General features: G+C 44.4%; 1 protein-coding gene across 1 annotated transcript in view; it reads left to right on the top strand.

Annotated features, from left to right (window-relative positions):
- The window catches only part of ATRN (attractin), a 245,943-nt gene extending 224,241 nt beyond the window's left edge, over positions 1-21,702 (top strand). The window contains exons 28-29 of the mRNA XM_014597094.3: positions 14,168-14,282; positions 16,086-21,702. Coding sequence (XP_014452580.1) covers positions 14,168-14,282; positions 16,086-16,210 — 240 coding nt within the window. The 3' untranslated portion in view covers positions 16,211-21,702. The remainder of the gene's footprint in view (positions 1-14,167; positions 14,283-16,085) is intronic.
- Positions 21,703-22,207: the final 505 nt, after the last annotated feature.

Here is a 22,207-nt window from a genome sequence, read left to right as displayed (position 1 = left end):
AGGGAACTGGGCTGATTTACTCAGCAGAAGAGAAGACCGAGGGGGATTGAATAGCAGCCTTCACCTCCCTGCAGCGGGGCTGCAAAGAGGATGGAGCTGGGCTGGTCTCAGTGAGGGCAGGTGACAGGACAAGGAGCAATGGGCCCAAGCTGCAGCAAGGGAAGTTGAGGTTGGATATTAGGAAAAACTCTCACTTGGGGGGTAGTAAAGCACTGGAACAAGCTCCCCAGAGCAGCTGTGAACACCTCCCCAGAGCAGTTTTTAACACCTGGGTAGGCAAAGCCTTGTCTGGGATGATGGAGTTGGGGCCGGTCCTGCATGGAGCAGGGGGTTGGACTAGATGTGACCTCCTGAGGTCCCTTCCAGCCCTCATGCCTGTGATCCTGTGTTTAAGACTAATGGTCACTAGACCCCCATGCAGATGTCTCAGACCAAGTAACTACAAGTCAGACTCTTGTTCAAATCGTTCTCATTAAGGAACTCCCTTGCCAGCTCATCAGCAGCAGTCTTTAAAATACATTTTTCAAGTAGAAGTTCTGGAGGGTTTCTTTGTGTTGATTGGCTTTGAGTTTTTAGGTATCTTTGTGGGTTAGAACATGCAACGAATTGCCATAGGCAGTAATTTATATATATGAAGTATAGTACAGTGAAAATTATCTTGAGTAAAAACACCCAAGGGATCAACAAAAAGCAGTTGCCTGGTAAAAATGCATCTTTAAGCGGTCAAACGAATTGTGCTGGAAACCTGGAGAGCGGCTGTCAAGTGATTGTGCAAGACGGGAATGGCTATGAGGGGTGGTCTGCACTGCAGCCTTCCCTGTGCTATGTCAAGCTCTCCAGACTAAGAATCCAGCACTGATAAAACCTTATCCCCGTCTGCAAACTGGAGGCTATTCACGACTGAGAGCTGCCTGAATGGACCAAAAGAGAAATGTTTTGTCAGGAAAACAGTTTGCGGCTTTCTTAGGAACGCCCTACTCCTTTGAAGTGTGGACATGCATGTAATTCCACTGCGTTAACATTCGAGGAGTCAAAATTAGTCTCGCTTGCAAATTCTTAATTGTCCCATTATGAAGCATCCAATCCCCACAGTTGCTTACTGTGTTTAAAGGAGCAGAAAAAGTGATACATGCTTGGCCTGCCAATCTGACGATTAACTTGTATCGGCCTGGATAAAAATACTGTTGGGTTGGATGAAAAGCTTCCTGACGGTTCTGCCTGTGACGCTGCAGAGAAAAAATGACGGTGCCTGGATGGAGAGCGGAAGTGGGGCACTGCTGTCATCTGCGTTCGGTCCATTTGTATTTAACATTTCTTGGGATTCATATTAAACGTGTAAGAAGTTATAAGCACCAGCAAGAGCAGGAGAGAAGCTAGCTGGCCAGGCAGCTAGCACTAAAGATCATGAAGCAGGCCTTTGAAAGACCTCAGAAGGAGGAAAACCCATTTAAAATGCAGAATCACTTGTACAGCCATGGTGTGAATTCCTGCAGAATTGTGCGTTCCTCTCTCTCTGAGCACTGCAGCGTTAGAAATGAATGCAATGCAAGGAGTTCACCGAAGAGCAACAGATAACCAGAGCAGGGGCTGGCAGGCAACGCTCCAGCCCTCCCTGCTCTGGCGAGGGCTGCTGTCCTCCTGCCATCCTGATGCAGCCTCCGCTTGCCGTTCAGTGCCAAAAAGCATGGTCAGAGCTGGCTGCCTCCATTTGCATTTGCACTGACTGGCTTTCTCGCATGCCTGCTGGCTTCTGGCTGCTTTTCTCTTCCATCCAGACCAACTGCAGGCACTTTCTCAGCCTGGCGAAGGGTGTTTGTATCTGAAAGCTTGCAAAGAAGAATTTTTCCAACCCTTTTAGTTGGTCTAATAAAAGACATCGGATTTACCCAAAAAACCCTGTCTGCCTATGCGCTTACACCAACACGGCTACAACCTACACCTTCGCTCCTGGTCAGAGCCGATACACATGGCACCATGTTCTCAGTTCCCCACCTGGTAGGTAAGATCCAAGCTCTTTGTAGGCTGGATTCGGCCCATGAGCATTGCTGGCCCCTGAACTAAAGGAGTGATTTTGTGGGTGTATGTCTACGCTGCAGTCACTGCGCTCTCTGCAGCTTGTCCAGGTAGTTTAGAGCTAGCTTTAAGCTATCTTGTTAGAAGTCCTGCTAGCAATCTGCCTGTGCCGCTCAGTGTAGACTCGCCACCCCAGTATTTATTTAGCTTTGAAATTCTGTGCCGCTTTACCTGCAATACCCAAGGCAGCTAGATTAAGAGCTCGCTGCCTAGCATGTCTCCGTGAGCTGCGGCAAATGCAGTGCAGGCATACTCGAAGTCTGCGGTAGCCAGTCTGCAGCACAAGTGGCGCGGTGCACTCATGCGGCGCAGTAGCAGATAGGGCAGGGAGCAGAAAGCAGAGCAGCAGATCAGGCAGCAGGATGGGATCAGAGTGGCACTCTGAGAGGGTGAGGGGTTTAATGTATGGGACTCATGCTAAAAAGGTTGCCCACCTCCTCTCTAAGTAGTATGTACTGTAGACTTTGTCTGATCAGGGGTTGAGAGGGATAGAATTGGCTGTAGAAACTTGAAGGGCGTTCATCAAGGGTGGAGAAGAGAGGGATGATTGATACTTCATCAGAGGGATGTTACCTGGAGGAATGGGAATAATTGGAGAGGAAAAATACATGGTACAAGAGAAATCTTCAGATCTATTCAACTGCAGACCAGTCTTCCTGGCAGCACAATTCAACTTCCACCACTAGCACCGTTTGGAAATAGTCCCACGTTGTTCTTGCATGTACTGCGGAGGAGGCAAGTCTGCCTATAGCTTCTTCCTGTTGGGTTTCTTGAACTTATTTGTAGGAATTAGGGCACTAGCCACTTTGGGAGATTGGATATGGGTCTAGCTGAACCTCTGACTTAATCCAGGATGGAAATTTCTATACTCTTATTACAGAGGATGGTTTGTTCCTAGATGTCATGGCTAGAACTATTATGATCCAATTTAACATGCATAACAGAGGCCATTTGCACTTCATTTCCAAAGCATGCTGTAGCTAGTCTCTGATTCTAACATTATTTCTCAGGTTGGGGTTTTTGCGCTTTTTCTTCACCATCTATAGTATTCCTGCTTGCACATTAGCTCAAACCATTCAACAGGTTGCCCGCTGGTGGGTAGCTACCCAATTTTGAAAATGGGCGATGCTAGCATTGGAACAAGATGTCCCTTCGGGACATGCAGTCTGCATATGCAAACAGGTGTTAGGATAGCTACTGTGACATCGCGGTGAAGATGAGCACGAGAACAAAAAGAGACGATCCATTTTGATCTTTAAATTACTTTGAGTGTTGCTTTCCTGTGTTCTCTCCCTTTCTAATTCATGGTACCCTTTGAACACCTACAATGTTAATACAGATTTGCTGGTGGGAAGAAAGTAGAGCATGCGGGCAGCTCAGGTGTGCAAAACTGATTAGCTCCACTAGAAACTGATGTATTCTAGCGGCGATTTGTACTGTGAAGGCAACAAAAGATAAACTCTTCCCTTAATGAATTATTTCTACTTAACGACTGGTGTGTAAATCTTAAGTTTCTGCTGTAAAATAAGCTGTTTCGGGAGAGGGGGTTTTTTGTTTGCTTTTAATTTGGATTTGGCATAAATACTTGGTGGTAACATAATACAAGATGTGTTGGTCCTCACCAAATGCCAGCAACAGTTGTCTTTCCTGTCCCACGTACGTTTTGGTGTTGTGTAAGAGGGTAAAAGAGGGTGTTTTGGGACACGGGTGTAGGATGGAGAGATGTCACTTATGTGATTGTGGTGACGGGGGGGGCAGACTTGATGACCCAGCTGGCTTCTTCCAGTCCTGCGTTCAAATAGCATTGAGGTAAGCGTGCACCTGATAGACTAACTACATCAGAGTTGGTCTATACGGAGCAAATCTCCACTGCCTTTTCTCTGACTTCAGACTAACACAGCTGACTCTGTCTCTCTGTTCATCAGTAGAATAAAAGCAACATTTCACTTGTTCCATTTCTCTGCATCAGCAAGAGCCACGTATTTATAAATAGGCTTGAAAAGCTAGCAACGTTTGCAGCTCTGCTGCCCCATGATGTGGCTGGAATTACCTATACCTTCATTTTTAGCAGATAAAAAAAAATAGCTCTAGAGAGAGAGCATCCTGTAACCTTTTCAGTGAAAGAGATTTTTAAAACTCTCCTTTCCCTCTGGTGCAAATGAATACATTCTCTGATTGACAGTCTAATAATACCAACGGCTCCTGAAAAGTATCTTAGAGGACCGATTTGCATTCCTTCGTGCCAGGGAGTTGTTTTAAGTATCTTGTGTTTGAGATCTTCGTCTGACCTCTGTGTTTCATCCTTTTAACATGCACCTTGTATTATAAAAAGCAGCCAAGTGTTGAAAGTAACAAAATAATGGCCCTCTGGCACAGGAAATCAAGATGGATTTCCAACATTTGCCGTATGCTACTGGTCAAACTGTACTGTGTGGTCTTGTTTTACACTGCCCCTAAGGTAACTAACGGTGGGGCGGGAATCAAAAGGAGCGCTAGCGTTAGCTTAGATGAGTGAAAATAGTGAGACGTGGCCACAAGGTTTTGTAACTTAAAGCTGACTGGGGTTCAAAAGAGAACCATACTTATTTGCAAGTCTTTTTCTTCACCTAGATTTGCACCCCCGGCTTGTTAGACGTCTAACTTGATCCTGCTTCTGTTAAAATTGGGTGGTTGTGTGTTGAGTATAGTTGGCTCTCGCCCCTGTGACTTACATTGATATGCTTGCTACAGGGGTGTAGGTTGTAGCCGCGTTGGTCTAAGGACACAGGCAGACACAGTTCTTTGGGTAAATCTGATATCTTTTATTAGATCAACCCAAATAGTTGGCAAAATTCTTCTTTGCAAGGTTTTGGGTATAAATACCCTTCGTCAGGCTGAGGAAGCATATTTCTAACCAACTGCAGGTGCTTCCTCAGCCTGACAAAGGGTATTTATACCCAAAACCTTGCAAAGAAGAATTTTGCCAACTATTTGGGTTGATCTAATAAAAGATATCAGATTTACCCAAAGAACTGTGTCTTCTGATATGCTTGTGACATTTTGGGGTATTTACTACGAGCTGTTGGTTAATAAGTTTACTCTTGCCCATATCTGGAGCTATTCACTGTGCTAGTAGTTAGCCCAGAAAGACTGCATGTCTTTTAAAAAAATTATTTTGTTAAACTCTCTGGATACAGAAACACCGTATTGAGACTTTTTTGAACTCAAGGAAAAGGATTGATTTACTCTAGCCTGGCTAATTTCTTGCGATGACCAAGATTTCAAAGATAAATTTGGAGTCTTAACCTAGATTCATGCATGGCAAATAATTACAAGAAGCTAATTCATCTCTATCCGAGAACACGCACAAATTCCTGAGGATGCGATATTTTTTTTAAACGTGATGTTGTATTTTTATGGGAAATTGCTTATAGCTTACATTACAAACCCTTGACCAGTTTTTAATCGTCAATTAAAAAATCTTTGCAAATCTCATCTGATTCTTTCTGCACTTCGAAGCCACTTGAAGAGACCTCAGTCTCCCAGCCATAGGAGTTTGCTTCCATTTCATTGACTGTGAAGCACGTATCCTTACTGGAAATTGAAAGCATGTAAGGGTTATTTAAGACTCTATTGAGCCACAGAAAGATCTTGTTGATAAAAATTGCATTTGACCTACAGTATTTTTAATACATTTGGAAAGCAATTGCCTTGGCCTGTCAATGTTGCACGGTAACTGAATTAAAAACTCCAATATGCTTGTAATTTGCGACGGAAATGAAATAAAATTGATGTTCAGTGCCAGGCGCAGAATATTTATTATTCTACCATCGTTAATTTTATGTGCTACATAGCACTTACTTTCAGAACCTTTTGTATGTAAACCGTCTACATAGAAATAATAGGATGAAATATCAAAAAGAAATCTTTAAACATTGCACAGTGCTGCCCGATTGTGACAAGCATTGAGATGCAAAATAGTCTCCCAAGGGAGCTGGAGGAGACAAAACACCTGGGTCACCTGGAATTGATCTAGACAAAGCCCTGGACACTGTGCTGTTGGCGTGGGAGGACTGTTGCTGTGTGAGGTGGCTTATGTAGGTGACTTAATAGGTCTCTTAACATGTTTAACTTCTGTAAATGCACGTGCTCCATACACATGAAATACCTACCAGAATTCATAAAACAATGTAAATCACTCAGCTTGGGTTAATCACCTCTGGACGCGTCTACCCTTGATGCTACGGGTGTCTACACGTGACCAGCAGCTACGTCGTAGCGGTGCTTACAGCGTGCCGCTATGGCAAAGTAGATGCTAAAAACCACACGCCACGCATACGGCGCAGTACGGGTGGATACTGCACCATGCTTTAGTACTTCCAAGATGCAGTGCTAATGCACAGAGCAGTAACAACTTCGCCATAGGGCGACACGTAGAAAACCCAGATAGATTTCCCACTCTTTGCAAAAAGCCAGTGGAGCCATTTATATATTGAGCATTTAGCAAAGTACCATTAGCTTTCAATTTGCAGTGTGAAGAAAAAAAAGAAAGAAAAGGCATTCTTTCTAAATATTACCCATAGCAAAGCCGAGTGCCCCTTCTGCACAAGAATAAGGGAAATAAGGCCTGCATAATTATCTGAAACAGCAGGTCAACCCCCACTTATAAGAGCTGAGGACACGTCTCCTGGCCTAACGTGGAAGTCACCTTTTGGCTGCCTCAACTCCGAGCATCTTGTTACTCAGAAAAAAAAAAATAGTGCTTCTGTTGATAGTAGCTGTATCGTTTTGTCTGTATTACTTTTTTAATTCAAAGAGAAAAAGTATTAGTGAAAGGTGCCTGTCCTAGACCCTGAAATTCTCCGCTCGCATTTCAGAATGGCACCAGCAGCTCATTGCAAACTTCTCCGAGCCTGAGCCTTCCTCGTTCGTAATGGAAAGGGGATTTATTTCTTTGCCATCCACTTCCTGTTGCCTCTGAGATTTGCCAACTAGGGTGTTGGCTGCGGTTGTGCCTGGGGCATTCACTGGATGAAGAGGCCATCAAAAGGCAGAGATGCTAAGGTGGATTTCATTTCAACCTGTGTATCCTATTAACTGTCATCCTTGATCACTCATCCTAAGGGTTAGACCCTGTACAGTCTCAAAATGTACCCATCCGACCATGTCGATCCCAGAAGCAACACCGGTGCCGAGTTAAGAGTCTGAGGGCTGTGCTTGATTTGCATACATTTGCATAATAGAAGCTTTATCATCCCATTAGGCTGTGGAATTGCTGAGATATTTCAGTGATGAATTCATCAAAACCTCCCTGTAGAGATTGCTTTATGGTACTGAAAGGTGTTGGAAGCTTGGATTCCTGTTCTTTTGAAAGGAAAATAGCAGCCAGAACACAATTATTTGCCACCACAAAAGGAGCTATGGCTCTGGTCATGGTGTCCATGCTGTGCCTGCCTCCTTTTGATGTGGAACAAGGGCTTTGACCTCCAGCATGAGCCCTTCAGTAGCCTCGCTGCCAATGCTCGTTTTGTAACAGCAGTCTCCTGCGTGGAGAAGAGCCTGGAGGGGATGTTCTGGCCAGAGACAGGCAGGATTTGAAGCTTTTGTTGTACCGGGGATGCCTGGAAAGCGGCTTGGCTTCGTTTTATGGAAGACAGAAAGCTGAGCAAGTAGGTGCTTTGTTCACCGGGAGGGAGGGGGAACGCATGGACTCCTTGCGGAGGAGCACAGTCCCTACCATGGAAATAATAGTATGAAGAGCTCAGGGCTCTTTCTACATCATCTGCTCGCTTGCTGTCTTGCGAACGGCGTCAGATATCACCCTCCAGATCGATGGGCCGCTCTCCGGTATCGTCGCTCAGTGCAGGACTCCATCAGCCTCGTCTGGGCGTTGCAACTTGCACTGTTTGTCGGGCATTGCGTCCACGCAGGGGGCTGTCCAAGATGTTCACATTGCCAAGTGTTGTTTTGAAGTGTCTGTATCCAGATCTTGGGCTCTTCAGCTTGACCCACACTTGTCTGTCGAGGTCGTGCCCGATGGAGGACTCGTTTGGTGTTGGTCTAAAATGCTGTAGGAATAGGTCTGACCTTTCTCTGCAGTCGCTACATTGCCACCCACAGGTTTGGTTTATCATGCCCAGTCTCTTCTGAGAGCTTGTGGGCTTCATGTACAAATAGTGTATGACTTTTAAACCGCTACCTGTTTGGGTCTTCAGTTAACAGTTGATGGAGCAGGTGATTTTCATCATCTCTTGCCTCTATTGCCAGTGATGACGTTAGGCTCTGTTGGTTTTTTTCATATATCATTCGGTCTAAAGTATGAGAGTACAGGGAGTAATCTGTCTGTGTGTAAGTTGTGCAACCTGTTATGAGTCTCGGCGCACTGTTAAGTACAACGTCAAGCTTTTAGCGTGAAAACTTCTGGACCATACGGGGGCACAGTCTTCTCCTGGTGCGTACACCATTGCAAGTGCCGTGGCTCTGAGCACTTGGAAGTTGGCACCCCATGTTGTGCTGGCTAAACATCTTAAGACAGCTACCCACGCAGTGACTTGACTGCTGACCTTCTAGATGTGATATTTATAGGTGAGGGAATGCTCTGATGCAACTCCTAGGTAGGTTGGGGTATGCTCATGGGAAAGGATGCGGTTGTCTAGTCAATGTGCTCTTGGCTCAAGGATTGTCCAGGTGGAAGAGTGACAATACTGATTTATTGATGCTCAACTTTAAGTGTCATTTGTGGAGATGGTTAGCAATGAGGTCCGTGTTAGTACTGTCTCTCTTCCATTTCTGTCATGTCTGCTCCTTGGGCTTCTGTGGCGACATCGTCAGCCTACATGTGTTTCTTAGATGTACTTGGGAAGCCTGAAGTATCTACATTGGAAAGTATTGGTGTCAACGTTGACCGTTGTGGGGGACTCTCTTCTTCAGAGTCTGTGCTCTTTTCTTTTTTCCCCCCTCCTTGAATGGTAGAGAGTTTGAATGATCTGCTGGAGATTGTATTCATGATGGAAGTGCCCTTTACCTACCTTTCCATGGCGTATCCTGGAAGTACCTGTCTAGTGAAACTAAAACTCACTACCAAGACTATCAGGTCTTCTGCTTATGGGTTGTTTGTGTTGGTGTAGGACCTAGAGCTCTCAATTTAAGTTTGGGGACATGCTGTGCAGGATGGTCCTGCCCCTGTTGAGAACCTCCTGGCTTCAGTGCTGCAGCCCATGGGAACTAGGACTTTCTACCTGCGTAGGATATGTCGAGATGTAAGTGATATGATGATGCCAAGGTCTGCGGTGATGCCAGCTGTACCTCTACAGACTGTTGGCTAGATCCAAAGTCAAAATACTCAGGAAACTGCATTTGAATCATTCACCAGCTTGTTTGCACATGTGTACAACATATTGCCTGGAGATTGGGTGCCATATGTGTAATAAGAGGGCAAAGCATGCCCTTTGCTACAGGTTGACCCGTTGCTCGTGTCCAATTAAATGTCCTCATCACTTGACGCATGAATTATATCATCAAACGAGAAGAGCTGCTGATGAGAGTCAGTTCACAAAGCAGGTGTTTGAGAAGGAGCTGTCAAAAATAAATTCATGGGGCTTTATTCTGTCTTGTGTGCCATCTTTGTTGTTGCTAATGACAAGCTGTCTCAGCAAAACAGTCTATGATGATAGGCAGTGCCAGGCACTTAGTTTTCATACAGGCTTGGGGATCGATCTTGCATTTTATTCTGCGCACGTCTTCCAAATAAAACAGAAAAGAGGCAACAGATTTGACTACCTCATTGTACCAATTGTATGTCCATGAATCACTTTGTCAACCACAGACGTGAAGACATCTTGATGGCAAACTGTTGACAGTTGTTTAATAACACACAGTGGGCCTGAAGACTTTAGCAAGGGAAGTGGAAAAATACCCGGACAAAATAACCTTGTTGTGGACTTTTAGGGAAACAGAATGTAAATACTTAACTGAGAAATTAGCCAGGACTCTGAAACGGGCACAGAATTTGCATTGCAAAAGGGTAGGGTCTCTTTCTATAGCTGATGCCAAAAAGAGCATGTTCAGCAGTTCAACCCCACCTCACTATGTTGAGCTCAGAACTGGGGAGATCTATTTGAGAGGCGTAGCAATACGGAGAGAAAGATCAGAATATTACACAGGGTAAATCAGGTGACCTTGAGAACTGGAGTAGTGGAAACGAGGTGAAATTTAACCACAGAAAGTGCAAGGTCATGTCTTTAGGAACAAATAATTAGAGTGTCTGCCATGAGCTAGGGACTCACCAGTTAAAAACAGTAGAGTAAGAAGACGTCGTCATTGTGCTAAGAAATCCCAGGGGAAACTGAGGCAACACAGAGGTGGTGTGGCTCTCAGTCAGACTTTGCTTGGCATTTGGCAGACCCTCAGCGTTAAGCTGTAAGGTTTGGAGTGCAGGCCCAATGGCATGAAAGCTGTAGGACTGCACAACGTCTGGGTTGTTAGTGGTAGTAACACCGGGAAAAGTTCTTGTTTAGTTGGTCTGATAAAAGATATCGCGTCTACCCAAAGAACCTTATGGCCTGGGACAGAAGTTCCTTAAACTGGTTGGACCTGAATCAGTTAAATCTGATACTACATTCAACTAGGTTTATTTTAAACCAGTTCCAGACATTTTGAAATTGGTTTATGTGCACTGAGCTTCTGTTTTGTTACAGGTTTAAACCAGTTTGCGATCACTTAAACCGGTTTATGTGTAACTTCTGTCCCTAGCCTATCTGCCTATGTCCTTAGACCAACACCGCTACAACCAACAGCCTTGAAAAGTTTTCAGTTCAGATAGCTAGGAGCATCTTTAGTCTTCCTGGTGCGGACCAGGTACCGACAATTGGCATGACATGAATGCTGATCCATGGCCAACGAGGGGTGGCTGTGAAAAGGGTAAATGGAATAGAAGGTGGATTCAGACTGGAACACGTGCAGCGAATGCCTGATAGGATGAGCAGAGAAATGGAGAGCTTACACAAGGAGACTCGAGAAGCTGAGGGGGTATGCCTGGTGTCCATAAATACGCCGGGTGGGGGGGATACCCTCCAGGGAGGGAGAAGAACTCTTTGAGTGAAAGGACAATGATGGCGCAAGGACAAATGCATATAAACCAGCCAAACAAGGTCCTTTGGGTAGATGTGCTTCTTTTATTAGACCAACTAAAACGTTGGAAAATTGTTCTTTGCAAGCTTTCGGGCACAAACACCCTTCTTCTCTATGCCTGGAGAATGTTGTTTGTGCCTGAAAGCTTGCAAAGAACAGGTTTTTTCCAACGTTTTAGTTGGTCTAATAAAAGAGATCACATCTACCCAAAGAACCTTGTCTGTCTGATGTCCGTACACCAACACAGCTACAACCAACAACCCTATAAAGCAGCCAGGAATAAATCCAGCTGGGAAGTAAGGAGATGGCTTCTAATAATCTGAGCAGCAAGGATCCAAAGCAACTATTTAAGCAGGAATAGCGGGGGAAACGCAGCTGGTTTGAAGATGGGCTCCATTCAGCTGAGAAGCATTGATGGCAGGCTATGGTTGCCTGCGGAAAAGAGGAACAGGACTGAACAGACCTGGGAAGTCCCTTCTAACGCTTTGTCTGATGATCTGTTTGCATTGACAGGAGAGAGAGAGAGCTTGCTGTTGAATCGCCTCGCCTGCCCATCACATATTGCATTGCTTTTATTTCAACAGAGCGCCTTTGGGCAGGGGGCTGGACTCGATGATCTTCCAAGGTCCCTTCCAGCCCTAATGTCTATGAAACCAGGAGGGAGTAGGGTAGCAAAGGGCTTTTATAAGCCAGTAATGATGAAAAGAGAATAAATTAAACTTAAATTATAAAACCAATTAGTTTTATATCACTGCAGCATCATCTCGTTCACCCTGTTTCTTTCTTGCATGCCGTCTGGTTCCCTTGGGTCCTTGCCAGTTGCTGTTGCAGAAGCTCGGGGTGAGATGAAGCCGGGGTGATGCTGCAGCGCTACATTTCATCCCACCAATTCGGCAACATTTTTATGCGGTGGAAGGTGGATAAAAATCTGCATTTGGGTCATTTTGGAAATGAAAATAAACTTTTTGCACAGGAAGCCCGCGTGTGGTGCACTGCTTCAGTTCCTCGTACACTCTCCATTACCTCTAGTAATTGAATTGCCGGTAGAATATAGCACAAATGCGTGTTCCCTTGCTTTGTGGGGGAAAATATCATTTTGGGCATGAGCCTTTTGTTGGGAAGGGCAAAGGGTAAAGACGTGCAGTCATAAACAAAGCAGCCTGCATTTTAAACTGTTATGAGGAAAAATATGAATTTGTCTACGTTGCACCTGCTAATAAATCATTGTAATCATATATGAGATAAAGGCAGTTTTTAAGTTGGGTTTTGCCAGCTGTTGTATCTTTTTTTTTTTCCCCCCATTTTTCTTCCTTAGTAGGCACTAGCAGTGTAATTGCCTTGTTTGATTCCTGCTCCCTTTTCAGTTTCTTGGGTTATATTTGAATCTGTGTTGAGCTTTTTAAATACAGTATTACAATTTTATGCCGTATGAAATAAGCAATAATTATTTCATTAGTATTGAGGAATCGGCTAGGTGCTGCGTGTTCATAATCAACAGGAAACTAAAAACCGCAAAGCAGAACGAATTAAACAAAAGCCCTCTGTGGCGATTTGCTGATATGAAACAAAATTGCAGCTCTTAGGCTGATATAGCATTGACACGTGCCCTTAACGTACTGCTCTGTAGTCCCGTATTAAACGGAAAGCGTGCGCCTGATTGCCCACAGAATCCAGGCTTCACTCAGGTAACGGCGGGTTTTAATTTTTGTGCCGTGCTGCTGCTTTTAAAAGGCAAACGAGCATGTCACTTTTTTAATTAGCTCATCCGTTCACTGCATACCCCATTGAAATTAGCTGCTGATCCTTTCAAATAAAAAGTTTGATATTAAGAATCAGTGCACGTCGGGGGAAGTTTCCAAAGGCACGCAAGGTCACTTGAATACCCAGTTCCCGCTGCCTGCCTGTCCTTTGTGCCTTGGGGAGATCTCCCCCTTTGCAGTTATCAATTCACGTTTTCTCTCAGCCTCTCAAAGCACTTCGCGCAGCCCTTCAAAGCTTCTGAAGAGGCTAAAGGCAATTGCACGGCAAGAGAGAGAGAGCGCTAGAGAGGCAACAGCTCAGCTCACACGAGGCAAGGGTAATACCAGGGATACACCCACCCATCCGCCTCTGAGCATCCAGTCTTGTGATATGCTTTCAAATTGTAGAGCAAGCCATAACCAAATGCACCTAGCAAATCATTTTTCACTTAGGCAAACAGTGACTCTCCAGAAGAACTGTACAGAGAAAGCTGCACGTTGCTACTAAAGTGCCACTGTTGATTTGAGTGCATTTTTTTGGATCTTTTCAAAGGAAAATAACATACAAAACCTGTTGAGAGCATGGGGGAGACCATAGACGGAATGAGAGGAAAAAAGAACAGTTATGGGGGGTCTTTTTTTTTCCCTCAACTTCCTTCCCAGCACTAGACACTTAGTGCACCTGTACACACCATGGGGTTTAAGCCTTATTAAATTAAATAGGTTTACACCATTTAAACTTATTTTGGAGCATCGCATCAGAGTTCGCATGCACTTGGTTTTCAAACAAATTAAACCCGGTCCCCAGGCAGCACCGCAGGAGAATGGCACAAAGATATAAAGGAGCGAGAGGGCGTCATATTGAGTTAAGCTGTTCAAATAGAAGTGGAACCGTCCCATAAACGATAGTGGTCTGACCCATCTGAGATTGCCAATCTGTTCCAAAGAGGAAATGTAATCCTGATGTTAGCCTTTTTGTGATTAAACCAAAGAGGACGAAGAAACTTTGTGCAATACTTGATTTTTTTTTTGCTCAGTAGTTGGATTTCATTCAGTAAATGTGCATGTGATCATGAATGTGGCTATGATTATTAAGACGTGCCAGTGACCGTTTTTGCCAGCTACATGCTGGGCATTTGCCAAGCAAAGGAAGCACCGCATGTCCGAAAACTGAGATGGAGCAGAGGAAAAAGGATGTGACAGTGAAGTAACAGGGGCTTTTCCCTTTTTCTTTTTGTTTGCTACAGACTGTTCCCAAGCCCATCGCACTGGAGCCTTGCTTTGGTAACAAAGCAGCAGTTCTCTCCGTATTCGTTAGGTTGCCTCGAGGCCTAGGAGGTATACCACCGCCTGGACAGTCAGGTGAGCAATAGTCTTGTGCTTTGATGTCTAACTAAGGTTATGGGGCTGGCAAGCTATAGCCCATGGGCCGGATTGGGTTTTGGTACCATTGCATCTGAGCTGCACAGATGGAGGGCTTTGGCAGCATTCAAACCTCAGGAGAAACCATGGCAGCAGGTAGGTCCTATCACTGGCCTGCCTCAGACCTAAGCCATGTCATTCCTGCCCACTGCTACAAAAACAAATAAAATAGAAGATGTTGTAGGCCATTGGTTGGGCATTTATGCTCTTCCCATTGCCATGATGTTGGTGCATCTCACAGATCTATTCAGGAACACACATACAAGTCTCTTTCAGTGGAAATAGCTTTTATGAAGAAGATCATCTAGCAAGATCATCCACGCCAGGTAGACATACCCAAACTGGCTCACTTGACCACTGCTAGCTAATGACCTAAATACATGCATAGCTTCTCAGGCAGATTTGGGAGCCCTTCTACCGTGGCTACATGACATAATTGGGCCCCTGCCAAACCATAAGCTGCATATCCCAGGCAGTTTCTCCTACCGTATTGTCTCGCTTACAACATGTCCCCAAATACGCACTTTGTTTTTAGAAGGCGGAACAATGGGAAAATATTTTTCTTTGAAAATATTGCTAAATATGGTATTTCCCCCAAGGAAAATACAGGCAGCTGCAGGGGGGAGCAAAACACAGTGGCTGTTCTGTTTAACCCCTTAGCTCCTGGTTGTTGCAGATGCTATTGACTGAGCCAAACTCCCTGGCCCCTCTTCTTTGTGCTGGGGAGACAGCCAGCGTTTTCAGCACAAGCTTCTGGTAGGGGAAAAGAGAAAACGTCCACATCAGGTAGGGAGGGAGCCTCGCACATTCAGTTTGCTGCCTCCTCATGGCACATCCAGCATTACTTTCTCTTTCCCCTGGCAGATCCTTGTGCTGCAGAAGTTGCTGTTACCATATTTTTTTGCTTGTATAATGCACCACCCAGTTCCAGCAGCTGCCTCGCATTACATATATCACGCCACCAACTGGTTAATCGCGCAAAAAGTTTAGACCAGCCACACGTGCGAATAATTTTCGTACAATTAACTGGTTAGTCGCACAATACATTTAGGCAGGCCACACATGCAGTGTAATTCTCATACTGTAAAAGTGTACATCCAGCTAGAAAAAGAGCCAACCAGCTACAAAGTTGGTTCTTGATATTGTATAACAGCTTTATAGCTGGTTTCTACCCAGCTTTGATTTGAACCTGTAGTGGGACCCTTAGTGAAAGGTGTGCTACATGCAATAAAATAAGGTAGAAGCAAAAACGCTAGGCCTGCCCTCTGACTGCGTCCATGCGTGTGTGGACATTTGGTTCCCCGAGGACAACTAGCGGCAGCGCACCTTGTGCCATCCCTTGTTGTGAAGCAAGCACGCGACAGGCAATCTTAGGTGAAAGTGTAGAGCAACCCATGACAGTATCTTCCTTTGTTTTTCCCCTTCCAGCACACGTTAGTGCTTTTAGGAAATCACTGTTCTCCCGTGTGATGACTTGCTCTGAATAAAAGCAGTTTCCGTGAACATCAGGGCTTTTATATCCATTAATACCACATTTTATATTTTTGCCTTTGGTGGTGAGAAGGAAGCAATCACACTGAATAAAACACATGCTGTTTAAAAGCAGCTTCCTTCTGAATACGTGCACCCTGCCAGTCAAATGCTTCTTACCTCTGAAGGAGACGTTGCTTTCTGGGGGGGGACACTTTCTGCCCCTGCAGCCAGAGCCTTGTGCTTCTCTAACCATGACCTTTACTCTTTTAGGTCTTGCGGTAGCCAGTGCTCTGGTGGACATTTCACAGCAAATGCCAATTGCCTACAAAGAGAAATCAGGAGCAGTACGAAATCGGAAACAGCAACTCCCCGCACAGCCAGGAACCTGTATTTGATGCATGGACATCAGAAACTGCTATCTAGGGTTTTAAAAAACAAAACACAACAACACCAAGTGGAAGTGGAAGAGGAGAAGCAGCAGCAGCGGGAGAGAGATTTTACTGTTGTGATACGAGAGACTAGAAGCACTTGGGAAAACGCAACTTCCTTGGACCCAACCTTTTTGTTTCTCACCCACATCGATAGTTGGCTTTGTTCGACGACCGCTCCACTTAAGTTTTATTGACCCCATGGCTCCTGATTTGCTCCTCTTGTTTCAGGTTCAAGCAGAATTTAATTTTATTGCAGGTTCAGCAATATCATCTCGCCGCCATTGACGGTTAGTGTAAATACGACAGCAGTACAAAACGAACGACACTCAGGTTTATACATGGAAAGTGCTTTGCCGTACATGTATTTATCGAACTGTACAAAAAAACCCCAACAAACCGATGCGGTGTTTACAGGTGTCAGCCCTCAGCACGTGAGCACGATGTTAAACTTCAAAGCATCTTCACCATTGGTTTTGCATTTAAAATGGAGTGATTGGACTGATCTCTGTTTATTCCCATATTGTTTAGGTGGAGCTCTGCAAGTCATGCTTTTTCTCTGTAGCTGTTTATAGTTTGTATAGCCTCGAGGTTGGAAAGAACAAGGGTAGTGGAAAGACCAAGTCTTGTACATCGAAAGCTAGGGCTTTCAAATGCAGTCTTTGCAGAAGCTAAATGTTGTTCTCAAAGGAAGCTGGTGTTTACAAAGTCTTAACCCAGTCCATTCAGACACGCACGCGTGCGCCCACACACACAAGTGCCTAGACTAAACAGATCTAGGAAATGAGGGGATTAGTACACACAAGCTCAGCATAATTGCGTTCCTTTGTTCCTACGCAGAATCGGGCACCGGAGGCAGTTTGTGCCCTGTGTAAGAGATCTTTGCGGTCAGAGGAGATGTTTCCCAACCAGGCAGCAGAGTCTGGAAGGCAAAGTCGAATCGAGTCCCACCGTCTCCTGGAAATGCTGAGGTTTCCGCTCGTTGTTGCACATGGAGGTGGTGTGTACTTTGCATCTGCTACACAACCATTACTTGATGCTACCTTTAGTGTCCCTCCTGTGTCCTTTTTGGTTTCCTGTGCTCTTCTAGAGGAGGACCAGACTCTACCAGGAACCTCAAGCACTACCGTTCATCAAAGGAACATGTATCGCCTCTTTAAAGAATGGGTGTAAAGAGCAGCACGCTTAGGCCCTGCTAGTTTCAAGCCTGAGAGACAGCTTTATTAATGAGCACCTCTATTTGGCTTGTGTTTGAATGTTCAAGCTAGGACCTCCCATCAACCTTCAGGTCCTTGACTTGAGCGTAGGGGAAAGAACGACTGATCAGTGAAGGAGAGAGCTTGATGTATGATGAAAATACACCATTAAGAGCTGCATGTCTTCATGCTTGATCTTCAAAATGGTGATAATAAGGTTATTAGATTTGAAATTTGAACCTACCTACTAGCTGGAATCTAGTGTAAGAATAAGTCCAGATCCCCCTCCATGTCCCCCGTGGCTTTTCAAACGAGACCCACCCAGGAACGAACAGCGGTGGCGTGACCGCATGACCTCTCGGAGCCAACAGTGTGATGTGAATGCTGACACAATCGAGGTGCCAAACAAGATGTAGCTACTCCGTAATCGTGGCACGGTTGAGTTTCATTCAGGCCACCAGGTTGGAGGTTGTTTTGGAGGCTGGTGCCGGGGGGGAGACTTTGTTATTTTTTATTAAAGGAAAAACAGCAAATTGGATAGCATGAAAACTGCCAAGCAACTACTGAATGCTGTTTGCCATTAAGGCCTGTTTCCCATGATAAAAATGAAGCAACTACATCCCCCCCGCCCCCCCTTCCACAACCCTTTTGTGTTTTTTGCAATCTACAGCCTACCCATCTTAAAAAAAAAAAAAAATCCATTAAGGAAAATCTCACGTGTGATGTGTGGCACTGCCTCTTGGAACAAGCAGTGGTGGTAAAGTTCATTTTTAAAACCATTAGTCTATAATCCTGCAAACGAAAACTGGAATGCATCTTCCAACGCAAGCAGCAGAACGGTGGAAAATTTCATATTGAAAATGCATCTATTTTTTGCCCCCCTTAATCGGTTTCCAAAACTGCAAACTAAATGTCCCGGGGAAGGGGGGGACTCTGAAGTGAAGGTTTTTAGTCGATTTAAACATTAGATGATGCACAGATTACCTCAGCCAGATTCTTCTCCTGAAACGATCTTGTTAGGTCTCCCGTGTGTAGAGCTAACCTGGATTAGATCACGCCAGAGAAATAACACGAGACGAAAATGTCTCCCCTTGCCAGCCCCCAGGTGGAAGGCACGTGTAGTGTCCAGAAAACCCGCGTCTTACCTTGCTTTGAAATAAGAATTAAAAAAAACACTACGTACAATTTTGGAAAGCGCCTGACTTTGGACTGAAGTCCATTTGATTTGGGACAACACAAATGCATGCACTTTCAAAGATACTGCCTGTTTTCCTGAATGGGGATGGCTTTCTAAATGCAGATCATTCACTGTAATTAATTTTTACATTAAAAAGAAATTCAAAGCTCTTTCTGTTCCCGCAGAGAGCGTCTGACACACTAAGATTGTTCTTCCTTAATTGCTTAGAAATAAAATGAACCCACATCCCTCGTCACAAAGGAGCGCAGAGTCCAGGTGCTTAAAAATAGGGAAGACGCGCAGTGGAGATCAAAAGCTTATTTTTTACAGAGCCAAAACCTGTAAATAAATGAGTGACACTTTTTTTTTCTTATATACAAAATTAAAAAATAAAACAAAAAGATGTTTTAGGGTACAGCCCGGCTGTATCTTATTTCCATGCCGATGACACAAAAAGAGAATACACATATCTCTGCTGTGAAAAGTTGCCTCCCAGCTTAAATGAAAAATATTAAGGGTGGATTGGATGAAGCGAGCAAAGCTAATTGCTGGTATTTCCTCACTAGGCCAGTGTCAAACATGAATGATTCGCACTTCTATTTCTTAGGGGCGGGGGGACAATATATACCCTTATTTCACAGGAGAATCTGTAAATAAATGAAAAATAACACACAGATTTTGCACTTGTACATAAACTATACAGCAGTGTGCAGGACGTTGAGCGCTTTGAAGTGTACATAAAACAGAAAAAAAAATATTTAATGTATTTTTGATGCATTTTAAAAGATGTCTGAGTTTTGTCTTAATAACTTCTTCATAAAATGAGTGTTAGATAACTTTCCAGAGCTTTAAAAAGTCATCCAATTAAATTCCTGAGATCTTGCAATATAAAGCAGAGAGGCATAACTTGACACTTTTATGTATTTAAATGCATTTCACTTAAGTGAGATAAGCAAAATTGCTTGAAATATGGCTCTTCCATTTTCAAAAAACCACGCAGACTTTGAAACAGGTAATAAATATACTTAAAGCGGCCGTTTCGTACGAGATTAAGTCAGTGGTGCTGTTCGAGCCCCCGTCATTAAGAAGATGGTGCCAGCAATTCCATTCGAAATCGCCGCTTTCAAGCGTGTATAACTGGTTGAAATTCAGCACGCGAGCTCTGAGCCCAAGCATCAGTTTTATTCTTGGAAACTAGTTTTGAACGGGGAACGTTGCAGCTCTCTCGGTTCTGAACAGCGCGTTGGTGCCGCTCGCTTTCTAAAATAATAATTAGAGCCTCGTTTTGCTCACTAATGTCCTTTTTTTTTTTCCCCTCATTTTTTATCTGGATGTTTTCTTTCACGTCTATGATAGGCAAACACTACAGTCATTTTGCTTAGCAACTTGTATAGGGGCAAGGGTGATGGGTATGTCTTTTTAGAGCCGTCGGAGTCTTTAGGGGCAGAAGTGCACCGTCTTAAACGCCGACTTTGTGCGATGGGATGGCGGCGCCCGTGATGGACCCGAGTTCTGGACACGTAGCGTCCCAAAACAGGAGGCCGTTGTACAGTCAAAGAGCGATGAGAGCAAAAGGCGCTTTTTGCCAGACAGCCACTTCCTTAAAGCTGGCGTACATACCAAGCGCGCCTGGATGGGTTGCGTACATCGTTTTCTTTCTGGTCAGTGCGAACCAGCCAAAAAGTTATAAAATGCTTTTTAAAAGGGCCGTTCATTGAGGCCCATCCTCAATTAGCTTTAACGAGCCTCTTGTGAAATGCACGCTCGGCCACGAGACGGGAAGCAAGCCTCAAGATCTCCCCACGAACCAACACAAGCCCACTACATCTCGAAGGCAGGGCCAATTCTCGGTCTTGAACAGACAGGAACGCTAGCTTTTTTTTTTCTTTTTCCTTTTTCACAGAAGCCAAAGTTAAGGATTCAGGGTCAATAGTCTCTGAATCGGCTGACTTTTTGGCTGGAGAACCCTTAAAAATATTTTAGGCTACAGCAATGAATGCGCCGGCGCCTTGCCCGAAGGAAACAACAGCTGCTACGTGCCAGGGCGACACGTCAATGAAGCCGTCTGAGTTTACAAGCTAACGGTCATTGGGAAATTTTGTTTTTCTTTTTTTCAGAGGAAATCTTGTGGGGAACGCTACCGTTTTTCTTACAGGACGCTCCTCCGCGAAGCTGCAAGAGCCGATTCCGCGAAGAAACGTGCATGTTTTAAATGCAGAAGTGCCACTTAAGTCTTTGTTTAAAGATGTTCACACGAGTTTGGGGGGGTGGGAGGAAACGGGACGGGAGGTTAAAGAGATGCTCTTACTTTGCTGACACACTGTAGATAATTTTAGTCGACACCTCGCATTCTGCTGTAATTGCTTTCAACGCAATACGTTGCCTACGCGCTAGTGTCATGCCTACGGTGACGCACAACACTGGGTTTTTTCCTGCTTCGGGATCAGGACTGTTTTTCCCAATTTACCGTGTCTTTCTAAAACTGTACAAACTACCTTTGGGTGTCTTCCAGGTACTGAAGTCCTTTAGATATTTCTCCCCTGTCCGCCTGCCCCACAGCCCTCTCCATGGGGGAAAAAAACCAGTGCTGTGTGGAGAGGATCGTAAAATACATTGGTCTATTTAAAAAAGAGGAAAATAGGTTTTATATTCCTCTGAAATCCGTGCATAATAAATGTTCTTTACACTAGGATCCTCAAACTAATTTTGTCTCTGGCATTTTTTTATTTTTTTTTTGGTTTTGTTCTGTAATTATTTACAATTCTTGTGTTCAGACTTGAGCTTAGTTTGTTAATATGTATAATTTAGCATTTCTTGCATTCATATGTAAATACTGAGTAAGTATTGTAAACTATTTCATGGCTGGGGATTGTGGGTGTTATACATACACACATTTAGGACTGCAGTTTTTTGGTATAATTTTTTGTATTGTAAAATAACAGCTAATTTAAGCAGGAACAAGAGAATTATTGGGAGGTCTGTGCATTTTAAACCCAAATGTGAAGTACGTTTATGTAAATAAAGTAAATAATGCAAAATTTTCCTCTGAAATAAAAAGTTAGATGATCTGGTTAAAAAAAGAAAAAGGCTTTCCTTTTTTTTTTTTTTTGTCCCCTCCCCCCGATTCCAGCTGTTTCTGTTCCAGTTAAACTGAATCACAAAGCGGGGCACGGTGGCATTCGCCAGGAGATGCTGGACTTGCGAGCAGAGAGTAGCACCAGTTCCTCTGGGTCCGTACACGGCGAGTGGTTTCAGTGCTCCATTTTCACTCCGAATAGGTGATGCAACTACTTTATTCCAGCCTTTCCTCGTGTCTGGAGCAAATGAACAGCAAGCCGCCATTCACCGTCCTCCCTGCGGTTTCTGCAGACTTGGCAGACTCTCCAGCTGAATCGTGTCCGTCTAGATCCTGGCCACCTAGGTCCTCCTGTACTTTCTGCAGACTTAGACTCTCCAGCTGGAAGAAGACCTCTGGGAAGGGCGGAAACCTTTGGACATTTCCCTCAACTGAAGTTCACGGAGCGGCAGGAAGGGCTGCTGAGTGGGGAGGCCCTGAAGATTTGGCAGGTAAGAGCAAACCTCTTTCAGATG

This window comes from Alligator mississippiensis, chromosome 2 (genome assembly GCF_030867095.1).
Source record: "Alligator mississippiensis isolate rAllMis1 chromosome 2, rAllMis1, whole genome shotgun sequence".
NCBI classification, from domain to species: domain Eukaryota; kingdom Metazoa; phylum Chordata; order Crocodylia; family Alligatoridae; genus Alligator; species Alligator mississippiensis.
Note: the sequence above shows the minus strand (reverse complement) of the source record. Positions and strands in the feature narration are given on the sequence as shown.